Source organism: Marmota marmota, unplaced genomic scaffold (genome assembly GCF_001458135.2).
Source record: "Marmota marmota marmota unplaced genomic scaffold, marMar, whole genome shotgun sequence".
In the NCBI taxonomy this organism is placed as follows: domain Eukaryota; kingdom Metazoa; phylum Chordata; class Mammalia; order Rodentia; family Sciuridae; genus Marmota; species Marmota marmota.
Window position 1 is genome coordinate 1,238,836 of NW_026000222.1, and position 12,747 is coordinate 1,251,582.

Consider the following 12,747-nt stretch of genomic DNA (forward strand, 5'->3'; position numbering starts at 1 on the left):
ACCCGAGGGAGCGCCCGCGTCTGGACCGAACACGTAGTGCGGCAAGAAGAGCGCTCCAGCCAGGCCCAGCTCGCCGGGTCCCGGGCTGGAGCCGGGCGTGGGGCTGGACAGCTCGGCTTTCACCCTGGCCGCAGCCGGACTGTGCGGTGATGGTGTCCGCGACAGGGCCTGGGCCCCTGGCTCTCCAGGGCCGGGAGCACGGGCTGCCTCTGGCTCCTCCACCGCCTCCACCTTGATGCTCCTGGGAGCTGCAGGGGTCTCACTGCCGTCGCCATTCTGGGGGGCCACTCTGGCCTCTCCGTTGGTGGCCTCAACCAGGACCTTCCTGTCTTGTCCTGGTGATGGGGCAGGTGCCAAGCCTAGGTCCCCCGAGGCCCCGGGGCCATGTGGGGCTGAGTGTTGCTGGATGCTGGCAAGACCGTCTGCAAGGTGACCACAGGGATGGCTTCTCAGGCCAGGGCCAGGCTCTGGCCGGGCCAGAATGGGAACAGGTGTGCTTGGCAGAAGTGGTTTATGTGTGATCACAGCTAAAATTGACCCTACCTGCCTGTGGACAAGCCCCCTTCCCTCCCTCCTTGAGGCCTGTGGGGCAGTGGCAGGGACTGCTCACCTGGGGGCAGCTTGGCAGCTGGATGTCCGGCCCCTGGAGAGTAGATCTCACCCTTAGAGCCGGGCTGGCAGACCATGTGGTTGGTCACCAGGTGGCTGTAGAGGATGTCCCTTGTGGTGGAGATGAAGCCACAGCTGTGACAGACACCTATGGGCCATGCTGTGGTGGTCAGAGCCCTGTGGCCGAGGTCGTGGCCCACACCCCCTCCCATCCCCCAGCCCACCTACCACTGAGTGTGTCTGTGTGCACCTTGAGATGGCGCTCGCAGTTGGCCTTGGTGGTGAAGGCTGACAGGCAGATGAGGCACACGAAGGGCCGCTCTCCTAGAACACACGGGAGAGTCAGGGCCAGCTCCAGCGTCCCGCCTGGCCAGCAGCTCGAGGACCAGGAGACTGGGCCCTGAGCCAAACCTTGCTGGCATGGATGGCCTGGTTTGGAAGCCCCCTTTGGCCCCTAGGACCAGGCCTGGGCTGACTACCACGTGCTGGGGGAGCCCGGTGCCGGCCGCAGGGCGACGGCATGACTGCTGTGTGTGCTCGTGTGGCTGTGCTGGTCTAGGAGGGGCTCACCACTGTGGCTGCGCATGTGGATCTCCAGGGAGCTGGCACTGGGGCAGCTCTTGCGGCACTGGGGGAAGGGGCAGACGCGCTCGTTGGGGTAGGACTCCTTGGGCTTTTCCTCTGTGGCCGCCGTGGCTGGGGAGCCGGCGCTCTGGCGGCTGGCACAGTAGTAGAGCAGGTGGGCCTGCAGGTTGCGCTCGCTTCGGTACCAGATGCCGCAGTCCTTGCAGGGGAAGACATCCTCTGTGGGGCAAGGTGGCACCAGCTGAGGGTGGGCACTGGGCAGCAGCAGGTCTGCCTACCAGCCCAGGCAGGAGCGGGGACTCTCCATAGAGGGCCTGAGATTGTCTGGCCCTGTGCGGTCACTTCCTGGCTCTCCTTTAGTAGCCCTGGCCCCATTTGATGGATTTTGAGACCTCGGCCATCCCCAGGCCAGCCTCCATGCCTGCTGCCTCAGAGACCCCTCCCAGGGGTGAGCCCTGAGGAGACGTCTCTGATGACCCCTCGCCTCAGATATACAAGGGTGGTGGCCTTGCCCTGCCCCAGGATGCTGCCTCGTTGAGGGGACCTAGCACCTGCTGGCGGGGGGAGGTGGCTTCTGCCCCCCATACCTAGTTTTTCTGGTGGCTTCTGGCCCAGCTTCTCCTGCTGTGCTGTTTACCTCTGTTCTTGGGTTTTGCTGATTTGGGTCTCAGGCAGCTCTGCTCTCTCTGCTAAGGCCTGTGGGTCTGGGCTCTGAGAAGCCACTGCTGGGGATTTGTCTGTCTCTGCCGGGTCACAGCTAGGAACTCCGCTGCTGGCTGGGTGAGGGGCAGGGGCTGCAGCCCTGGGCCTGAGCCAGGATGGCCACCTACTGCTGCCAAGGCCAAGCCCTGGGCAGATGTAGCTCCGCTAACGGCAGAGGCCTTGGGCTGTGTTGCTGCTGACCCTGAGCCACAGGGAGGACACAGGCCTGGAACCTGGGCCTCAGGAATCAACCTGGGTCTGGCTTCTCCTAGTTGCCAGACCCCAGCTCAGCCTCTGCCCACTGCCCCTGGAGGAGCTGGGAAGGTCTCAGATGACAAGGTATCCATCCCACCGTGGTGTCCTTCAGCTGGCATGTTCCGTGGACAGTGCTCTGTGGGATTGAGGTACTGACACCAGACCCAAGACCCTGGAGGAGGAAGCTGGGGCCCTCTGCAGCCAGCCCTCTGAGTGGCTAGACCCTGGGGTGGGGGACAGAGTCATGCAGGCTGAAGGGGGGACATGGGACCCTCACTAACCCACTGGGCCACTGTGTCTCCCTGGAGTCAGGTTTCCCAGGCACCCTGGGAGCCAGCTGGGTAGCACTCCCATCCCTGCCCAAGTCAGGTGGCCGCCCTGGCCTCCCATCTCCCTCAAAGGCTCATTCCCGGGGGAGAGAGCAAAGCAGACACGCCCTCCCCATTAGCTTACTGCCACCGCTTGGCCAGAGGACCTGCCTTCTCCCCTGCCCTTCTCCTTACTTAAACCCCGTGTAGAGTCCTTATCGGAGCCCCTTGCCTGAGCCACCTCTGAGCTTTGCCTCCTGTCAGCCTCCTGGGGCCATCTCCTTCACAGATGTGCCACTGTCTGGGGCTGGCTGCTGTCTGTGTCAGGTCAGGGAAGGGCTCTGCAGGGTGGCCCCACTGCTGTGCGCCATGCTGGGGCATAGGGTTGCGGAGTGTGGGGTGTGGGTGTCCTGTCCTTGGCTGTCCTTAGCTTTAGAGGCAGCTGTCCAGTCTGGGGCTCCAGGCGAGCCATAAGCTTCCTGTTGAGCATGGGGGGTGCAGAGTCCAGTCTGGACCTCAGGCCAGTTTGCCTCTTTTCCCATGGTGTGCCTGGGCTCTGGGGGCCCTGCTGTCCCTGCCCTGGGCTTTGCCCCCACTGCTGCCCTAAGGAGTAGTGTGCCACCTGCAGCCTGGCACCGTCTTGCCCTGCTTCCTCTTGTGGAAGCCTGCATCCAGCTGTGCTGTCCTGCCCTGGCAGCCCCCCTGTGCTCTCCAGCACCCAGGTGTCCCAGCCTTGGCTGTGGTACTGTCCCTCAGTTCAGTGGTCTGCCAGGGGGGTAACATTTGACCCTTTGGGGGTTCTGGGGGTGAACCCAGGGCCTTGTGCTTGCTGAGCAAGTCCTGCCCTGAGCTACCTGTGGCCCCACCTGCAGCCCGAGCTCCTGAGCACACCAGGACCCGCCCCAGGGAGGCAGGGCACTCACTGTTGATGACTGCAGAGGCCAGGATCGATGCCATGCCGGCCTGCTGGGGCAGGAGCTGGATGTCGGTGGGCACTGGGGCTGGACATTCGGGCTCTGCGGGCTCCTTCTTCACAGGGTGGCCGCAGGGCTCAGCCACGAGGAACACATGCAGGAGTTCACCTGCAGGCACTGGCTTGGTGACCCTGCACCAGAGGGTGTCATCTGGAGGACACAGGCAGCCATGATGCTGGGCCTCAGTGGCCACTGGTCCCTCCCCAGCATCCCCCCCGTCTGGTCCCCGAGGACCGCCATGCTGCCTGCGGTAGAGAGCAGCTTCCAGGCCAGCAGGAAGTTCTGCACCTGGGTTCCGCAGCTGTGCCTGGCTGGTTTCCATGGTGTGCCTTCTGCCCTCTGGTGGCCAGCCCCACTGCCTCATTCCCAGGAAAGCAGGTGCATAGCCACGTGGGCTCCCAGGAAAGTGGCTGGAGGGTGGCCTCAGGTGGGGACCTTAGAATAGTTCCTCTGGGAATTGACTGGGTATGACTATTCCCACAGAGGCCTCTAGGGGGCAGTCTCTGCCAACAAAGCCCAGGAGAGCTGGGCCTGCTGGTCTGCCTTCTGGCTGGCAGTACATGGGGCTGCGCTTCCCTGTGCCCAGCTGGGCCAGGGAAGGGGTGCTGCTGGCCTCAGGAGCAGCAGCCTGTGCCTAGACTGGGGCTCCCTTGGCCCATCAAAGCCCAGAGGCCTTGGTGATTGTCATGTCCGCAACCAGTGCCTGGCTGGGGCTCCCAAGGCACAGCGCCACCCAGCGCAGGCCACCTTGTCAGCATGGCCACTGGAAGGAGCCTTAGCCTTCCCAGGTGGCCACACCTGGCCAGAGCCCCATTGTACAGGCCGCAGGAGGGGTGGGTCAGAGGGTGCTGACCAGCTCGTGCCCCAGGCAGGCCCACAGCTGCCTGTTCCCTGCCGGCACCCAGCCCTGGTGCCCAGGGCTCTTTCTAGCTGGTCTCTCCAGTCCCCAAGAGTGTCTTTTGGTGAGGAGGATGGGACAGGGGAGACAGGCTCATGGGGGCAGGGTGCTGGCCTGGGTCCTGGAGTTGAGGGCAGGCAGAGCCAGGTGCAGCCCTGCCCCAGTGCCTTTGGTTCTGCCTAGGGTGAGAGCTGCCCCTGGGAGGGAGCTCTGCTTCTGCTGGGCATGCTGCAGATGACCCCCAGGACAGTGCTCGAGCCCCGGCTCTGGACAGGAAGAGCCGAGGGAAGGTGAGGACGGGCAGAGGCAGGCTGGCTGCAGTCCTCCTCAGGCCCTGCCCCTTCTCCAGGGGGGAAACCTGGCCTTGCCCAGTCCCACAACACTTGCAGGCACAGCTAGGTTTGGACTCAGCGCCCCAGCCCAGCAGGGTCAGTCAACACTGTAGCTGTCCACCTGTCAGTCAGCCTGGGCTTCCCAGAAGCCCTGGGAGCAGTCCCCCCGGAACCGGGAGGAGAGGAAGGAAGCACGTCTTCCCCAGAGGACAGAGGGCAGCCCAGCCTCCTTGGGCTCCTTTAGGAGCAGGTGGGATCTTCATGGGACGGCAGCTCCCTTGCCTGCAGGAGTGTCCATCAGGGTGCTGGGCTGTGGCCTGAATGTCTGGCCTCCCCAGCCTCAGTCCAGACAGGTGGGTTTCCCTTTAAGGGCCAGCCCAGGCAGAGCCAAGTGACCCCACCTTCCGGAAGGCTGCTGGGAGGGAGGGAAGCGCCACATGATACCAACCCTTCCTGTGGATCTCTGCGTTGGCTTCGGCCTCTGTCGGGGCCTGGGGCAGTGTCCTCAGCCAGCAGGCCTCATCCACCAGAAGCAGGGTCAGGGCCGGGCCCTGGGGAGAGCAGGGATGGATGGGCTCAGTCAGCCAGGAAGAGCCACTGGGGCTCCATGAGACAGGCTCCACTGTGCCTGGTGTGGCCAGGCTGTGGGGCTGCGTGTTGTGGGCGGTGAGTGGCTTGGCAGCTGATGGACCTGTGGCCCACATCCTGTGTCCCACAGCAGTATGTCCACTGCTGGGACTCAGAGCCACCGCAGGGAGCAGCAGCTGTAGTTGGGTGCTGGGTCCTTTTGGAAACCAAGGCCCAGGGTGGTCAAGCAGCAGGCCCAAGGTCACACAGCCAGTGAAGGGCAAAGCCTGAATTGCAGCGAGATCTGTCCCCGCCATGCCCACCGCCTGGGCGTCCTACACCCACATGCCCCTGCATCCTCCAGATGAGCTCTGGACTGAGGACATGAGCCCAGAGACCGACTGACCCCTCCGTGGGCTGCCTCTGTTGCAGAGTGGGGAGCAGAGCTATCTTTGTCCCTGTCCCTGAGACTGGCTGGCACTCAGGCCCAAGGCCAGTGGTGTCATCTGGGTTAGCCCTGGGTCCACCTGGCCTATTTCCTGGGAGCAGGCAGCCTCCCCGTCTCCTCTGCCACCTGCTCTGGGCTGGCCTCTCTTCCTGCACCCTTGCTGGCCCCCAGCTCCAGGGCAGAGAAGGCCCAGGCCCATCCTGTGCTGAAAGAGGGCCAGGGTGGGGCAGGTGACCCTGGTCATGCATGAAGGGTGAGGCGTAGAGTCCCAGCGGGCAGAGGGTGGGGCCTGTCTCCTGCACGCTGGGCCTCAGCTCCAGGCTGCCCTTGCTGTCTGCAGTGGTCCAGTTCCGCCGGGGCCTGAGGACCGCGGTGCACTCCACACACGCCTTCCTGTCAGCCCACTCACTCCGTTTTATTCAGATAAACACCTTTTAATCAGAACTAGGGGCACCTGGAAGGCCTCTGCTTGATCTGTCCATCTGGGGCACCCGTGTCTGTGAGACAGCTGGCCACAGCTCCCAGCAGGAAGGATGAGCCTGAGGCAGCCCCTGCACCTCCCTGCCTGCTCTTCCTCTGCCCCCAGGCCTGGCTGCTCACTCTGCCTCAGAGCCAGGCGGCAGGTCCAGTCCAGGCTCACCTCCCCCTGCAGCCCAGGGCCACTGCTCTGGACCACCTCTGCTCAGCCTCTTCATGTGGCATGCAGGGAGCCGGCAAGATAGGGCCTGCCGGGACAAGGCCCAGCAAGGTTGGGGCGGGAGGGCCAGGTGGCTTCTGCGTCACCTGCCTGCTGCCACGTGGCAGTCCTGGAGCAAGAGGGGGTGGAGGTAAATCAGCCAGTGGGCTGGGGAGAGCCCTGGCCTGGGAGGGGAGTCCCACAGCCTTAGCTGGAGCCACACTGTGGCCTTGGCTTTCCATCTGGAAATGGGGTAACACCTGACCCTCTCCTGGAGCTGCCGTGAACCCTGAGAGGGCCCTGAGTCCTGGCCTGCTCTGGGCCTGACAGCCTGCTGCTGGCCACTGCCCTCCCGCCTTGACTCAGTTTCCCCAGGGACGCTGGGAAGCAGGGATCTGAGTGCAGCCCTCTGAGCAGTGCCTGCCTGGGTCACGGCAGCACGTGGGCTCCGGCGGCCCTGCTGCTGGCTTCCCCTGGACCAGGAGGACCAAGCAGTCGCGGCAGCGCCTCTGGGTAGGACTGTCAGGTCAGGGCCAGGCAGTGACCTCCAGATGTCCACTGGGTGTCTTCTACCACGGGGCCTGCTGCAGGCAAGCTGGAGAGCAGAGGGCACCCTACCTGGGTGCTCGGGGCTGCGCACCAGCTGCGTCTGTCACTTAGCAGAGGCACCTGTGAGGGCTGGGAGCAGACCCCGGGGCCGTGGCAGGTGGACGGGGAGCAGAGGCACCTGTGAAGGCTGGGAGCGGACCCCAGGACCGTGGCAGGTGGACGGGGCACACAGACTGGGGAACTCGGCTCCGGCGCCCTGCTGCGCGGGCCTGGGCTCTGGCGGGCGGGCGCTGGCCCTCCCTGCCTTGGCCTTCTGAGTCTCTAATGAATATTAATGAGTGGAGGAGGGTGAGAAAATTAATCTGCCTGATCCTGCGATGGGTGCTGCCGTAACGATATGAAATCTAATTATTCGTCCCAATATTTCTAAACCCTCAAACTGAGACTGACAGCCTCGCGGTCGGTTTAATGCTTATCGCCCTCAGAAGCAGCGTGTTCACAGCATGATAAAAACGCGTGGCTCTGCTGACGCCGCACAACCTGGTTTTCCCGTGGCGGTCTGGGTGCAGGCGGCACCAGGCTCCACCAGGCTCCAGCTGGCACGCTGTGGGTCTGGCCCTGGGGGCGGCTTGAGCAGGGAGGGCCCGGGGACCTTGCCACCCCACCTGTGTGCCACAGCCAGGGGATGGGGTGGCCACCACTCCCAGGCCAGCCCCGGCCAGCTGCAGCCTGGGCCAAGGCCGACCCCAGGTCAGCCCAAGCTGCCGCCTGCCTTCCCCTCAGCCCCTGGGGCAGCCGGGCTCCTCTGCTGGCTTCAGAGCAGCGCTGGATAGGAGCCTCTCTGGTGCTGAAGGCCCCTCCTGTCCTGCCCTCCCAGGGGCCACGGGGACAAGCTGTCGAGGGGCCTGTTCTAGCTCCCTGGCCTGCCGCGTGGCCAGAACATGGGAGACGGAGGCTGGACCTTTCCCCCCCACAGGCTCCTCGCCTGGCTTGGCCTGGCAGGCGTGTCCAGGGTTGGAGAAGGGCCCCAGGCCTGTCCTGCTTGCCGCCCCTCAGAGTCACTGTCCCATGTGGCTCCCTGGCCAGCCCCAATCCAGCCTGGGATGCCGGTCAGCCACTTTAAATTCCCCAGTGGATCTGAGAACCCTCCTGTTCCCCCAACAAAGAGGTCAGTGTCTCCGCTCTGCGGGCCGATAACATCGGAAACCCTATCTGCGCCACATCCGCTGTGACCACTTTCTCTGAGGCTGCCCCAGCCCTTGCTGTGCCTATCACCAAACCACTGGGAGGGGCTGGGCCGTCCTGGTGGGGCGGCCGGGCCCAGGGGACAGCGCAGCTCATGGAGGGCTGGGGCTCCAACCAGGGCCCGACCACTACCCTCCAGCCCTCCTCAGGTCCCTTCACCTGCCCCAGATGCTCCTCGTGAGGAGCTGGCTTGCGGGTGAGGGCTGAGGCCTGCGGAGGTGGCCACACAGGACGAGAACCCAGGGCGTCGAGGCTCTGCTCCCCAAGCCTTGTCATTCAGTCCCTCACTCCACTCAGATGGTCCCCAAGCACTCGCTGTGGCCAGGTGCAGGGGCCACACGGGACAGGGAGCAGCTGGGGACAGGGAGCTGGAGGCATGGAGTGTGACTGGCTGTGTGTTGAGATCAGCAGCTGTGCCCTGGGTCCCCACAGGCAGTGAGAAGCAGGCCCTGCTCAGTACTGGGAGGCCCTGGAGGGTGTGGACAGGCTGTGTGCCCCTTTTGCTACCATCCAGTCTCAGCTGCCCGCCCCTAACTTCCTGCCCTTTTCTTGGGGTAGCCCCTGGGCCCAGGGAGAGAGGCAGCCAGAGGTGGCCCGGTGGCCATGGCTGCCCTGGCCCAGGACAGGAGGGCGCTCCCAGTCCTTCACTTGGGTCTTTCTGGGGGTGGGGCAGGAGGTGTCCCAGAGCCGGGGTAGTTTCCAGGCTCCTCCTCATGCAGGTGGGAAACGAGGCCTGGGGCAGTGTGCCCAGGGCCAGCAGGGCCAGCAGCAGGGCCTCCTGCCTCTCCATGCCCGATGCTGTGGCAACACTAGGCTCCGCAGGGTCATCCTGTGGAGGGTCACGGTCCTGCCTGGGCTGAGCCGCCTCTGCTACTTGCCAGCTCTGGGGAGTGGGCTGCGTGGGGCCTCCAGAGATGCCCATCTGGAGCCCGTGCACACAGCCTCGTTTAGAGAAAAGGTCTCTGTGGATGGATGTGTTCAGGATCTCAAGAGAGCATCTTGGATCAGGAGGGCCTAACTCCTGTGCCTGACAAAGAGGTGGGGAGGGTCAGGGAGAAGGCCACAGAGGCCGTGCAGAGTCCAGGTGATGTGTCCGCAGCCGAGCACCAACTGGGGCCACCAGAAGTTGCAGAGGAGCCTTGGACAGGTCCCCTCAGAGCCCTGGAGGAACCACCTGCCCCCACCTTGGTCCCTGACTTCTGAGAATAGAACTCTAAGACCCAAGGCTGTGGTGCCCAGGGGGGCTTAAGCGGGCATGAGTGTCTGGGCTTTGCCTGTACCAACCTCCAGGGCTTCCTGCGCAGCCAGGGAAGGCCCTTCAACCCTAGTGGTGCCCTCAGAGGTCCCAGCCCTATCTCTAGGTGAGGGAGTCTCAGGCCACTGTGGCTTCAAAGGGCACTTCAACCCTCTCTGAACAAACACTGGCCAGAGTCGTGTGGCAGGGGAGTCCACGTAGCCACCTCAGTCTCTCTAGCATGGCTTGTCCATGGTCCCAGTGTTGCTTGGTAGCCAGGGCCTTTCCCTGGTCTCACTGAGACCATGGTGGGCTCATGGCTAAAGTGAGTGAACTGTGGACAACAGGATAGACAGACGGGCAGAGCCAGCACAGACCAGGCTGCAGTCAAAGAGTTGGCTCATTAGCTCATCCCCCACCTACCCATTCATCTGAGCATCCACCCATCCCATTCCACTTACCTACCCATCCATCCATCATTCGTCCATGTACTCATTTACCTACCCATCCCTGTCCCATCTATCCATCCACCCATCATCCATCCACTATCTATCTATCCATCCATCCACCCACCAATCCACCATCCATCCACCATCTACTTCCCTCACTATCTGTCCTCCAGCCATCTATCCACCTACCTATTCATCATCTCATCTACCCACTTATTCATTGTTCATTCACCCATGCATTTACATCCATCAACCATCCATCCATCCATGTCTATCCATCCATCATCTATCTATTCACCATCCACCACCCATCCATCCACCATCCATCCATCCACCATCCATCCATTCACCATCCACCCACCATCTACCCACCCACCATCTACCCATCCATCCATCCACCCATCCACCACCCATCCATCCATCCATCCATCCACCATCCATCCACCACCCACCCATCTATCTGCCATCTACCCACCCACCCACCATCCATCCATGCAGCTATCCATCCATCCCCATTCATCCATCACAAGTGTTCCTTCTATATGTGAATATGAAGTCTGGAGCTGGCTGGGCCCCTGGGTCCTCTTCTCCAGTGCCTGGTTTTGCAGTGGTAGAAACCTCAGCTGGCTCAAGGAAGGGACAGCAAGGTAGACCCCCCCGTCCCCCTCAAGGCACTGTCTCCTTCCTGGGTGCCAGGATGGGAATGTTGGGTGCCAGGCACTGCGAGGGGAGCCTCCCCCAACTCCTGCCTGCTGTGAGCAGCCCTAACTCCAGCCTGAGTCCAGGGGGAGAGGGTCATCCTATCCCCTCCGTGCCCGCTCCTCCTCCCTCTCCAGAGAGAGAAGACAAGTGCCCGGCGGCTGATAGGACAATCTGGGGCAGAGGCAATGTCTTCCTAGGGAGGCCCGGGGGAGAGAGCTGGGACCCATCAGCAAAGTACGATAAGGGGCCGCCGAAACGTTAGCAAAAATATTTAGACAATAAACGAAGTATCGGAAAGGCGGGCGTATCTCTCAGAAATCAATCATCCTGCATGGTGTGTCTGGACGCTCGGCGCCAAGGCAGAGATAGGGCCTGCTGGGGAGATAAGGGTTAATCGAGGGTGGATTCTGCAGGAGACAGAGCAGGGAGCTGCTTCCTCTCAGCCCCTCTGCAAGGGCCCCAGCGGCGTCTGTGCTTGGCTCACTGCACTGGACACATCTTGGCCTGGGAGGGCTCCTGCCCTCGGCGGGTCTCGCCAGGCCGACCTGGCCTGGGGCCCAAGGACAACCCTGGAGGGGGCAGGCGCCCAGGGAGGTTCCCGCGGGGAGGCTGTCTGGGAACCTGCAGGTCACTGGGGTGGGTGTCCTCCAGCTCTCCCCCTGCTGTTTGATCCTGGTCACTGGGGCAAGCCTTGAGCCTCTGGGGACTCAGTTTTGTCATCTGTAGAACAGGGGCAGTGGACCCCTCGGAGGGCGGGGCCACACGTGGATAGCATGTGGAGTGTGCCTGTCCATCCAGCAAGGGGCACCCCAGGCCCAGCCCGGCCCTCCTGCCTGTGCCCTGGTCACTGCGTACAGGTTCTCGGGCGCACTGGGAGTGCAGGGGTGGACCCCCAGACCTTCTGTCCTGCCCCCCAGCTCCGCCTCTCAGCACCCTGTGTCCTGCGGAGCCTGCTCATCTCCATGCAGGCCCAGGGCAGCACCAAGCCTCCTCTCCCACACAGGGCTTCTGCTGTCACTCTAACAGGCCTGCACAGTGGCAGCCCACGGACAACCCTGCCAGGGGCAGGCACTACCCTGGTTTCTCCCCTCTAAACCGCCTGGGCCCTGGTGGGTGGGCTGCGGTTGGCTACACTGCACAGACGGCTGGCTGCTCGGTCCCCGTCTCCTCCTTAGGCAGGCGGAGGGTCCCAAAGGCTGAAAAATGGAGGCTCAGGCTGGGCAGGGCCTTCCTGGGGTCCGCAGCAGGGACAGCCTGGAGCAGGGACAGCCTGGGTCCCCGGCAGCACCTGTGGCTGAAAGGCTGTGCCGGAGGCTCAGCAGCCTTAGTGAGGCTGCGTGTGAACCTGGAGAGGCCTGGCCCGGCTCTGACCCCCACTCGGCTGGAGGCGCTGTGAGCAGGGTCCCGGGCTGTGCCCTGTTCTTATTGTCAGACACTGCTGCGCCTGAGTCCTGGAGCCTCCCAGGGCTTCCCCAGGCTGAGATGGCCGTGCTGTCGGGTCAGAGTGGGCTACCACAGCCGGGGCAGCGTTCTGCTTTCAGGTGCTAGACGTCCCGCCCACCCAGCTCCATCCTGGCCTGCAGAGGGCGCCAAGAAGGCTGCCTCAGACCCTCAGGACCAAGAAACCCAAGATCGTGTGACACTGGTCAGTCCGTGCCTACCCTGGATCAAGCCACACCTGAGCACCACATCAGGAAATAAAAAGGGCTCAAGATGTGCCCACGCGCACACACTGGGGCACCGAGCCTGGGCCTGAGGGCTGCGACGCGGCTCCCTGACGCCCACGTGCACAGGTCTGCAGCTGCTGCCCCCTGCTCTTGCCCAGTGTGCTCAGCGAGGGCTGCCTTCCTCAGTTGAGGCACATCTGGAAGGGACCTTTGTGGCCCAGCAAGAGACCAGCCTGACCCACCCTGAACAGGGGGACCTCAGAAGCAGACCCAGCAAACGCGTGGGACGGGGTCTGCCTCAGAAGGCTCCGCCAGGCAGGGAGGCCTGTGACCAGAGCACTAGGTAGCGGGTCCCCAGCAGGATCGACACTGCTGTCAGGAGGAGGCACGGAGGCTCCGGCCTCTCCAGGCCCTGCAGTGTCCCAGCGAGGTGAGGCCCTCCTGCTGCTCCCTGGGATGCCTCTCCCGGCTGCGGCCCGGCCTCCCTGCCAGGGCTGAGGCTGGACCCCGTCCTGACGTCCCAGAGGTCCTGCGTCCCCCCCCCCCA

At 63.6% G+C, this 12,747-nt stretch overlaps 1 protein-coding gene across 1 annotated transcript in view; it reads right to left on the bottom strand.

Moving 5' to 3' along the window:
- Window positions 1–12,747, bottom strand: part of Zfpm1 (zinc finger protein, FOG family member 1) — a 33,290-nt gene that overhangs the window by 1,412 nt on the left and 19,131 nt on the right. The window contains exons 6-11 of the mRNA XM_048792401.1: window positions 5,112–5,565; window positions 3,383–3,583; window positions 1,180–1,413; window positions 838–933; window positions 611–757; window positions 3–422 (exon numbers count right to left, since the gene is read on the bottom strand). Of these exons, the coding sequence (XP_048648358.1) occupies window positions 3–422; window positions 611–757; window positions 838–933; window positions 1,180–1,413; window positions 3,383–3,583; window positions 5,112–5,565 (1,552 nt within the window). The remainder of the gene's footprint in view (window positions 1–2; window positions 423–610; window positions 758–837; window positions 934–1,179; window positions 1,414–3,382; window positions 3,584–5,111; window positions 5,566–12,747) is intronic.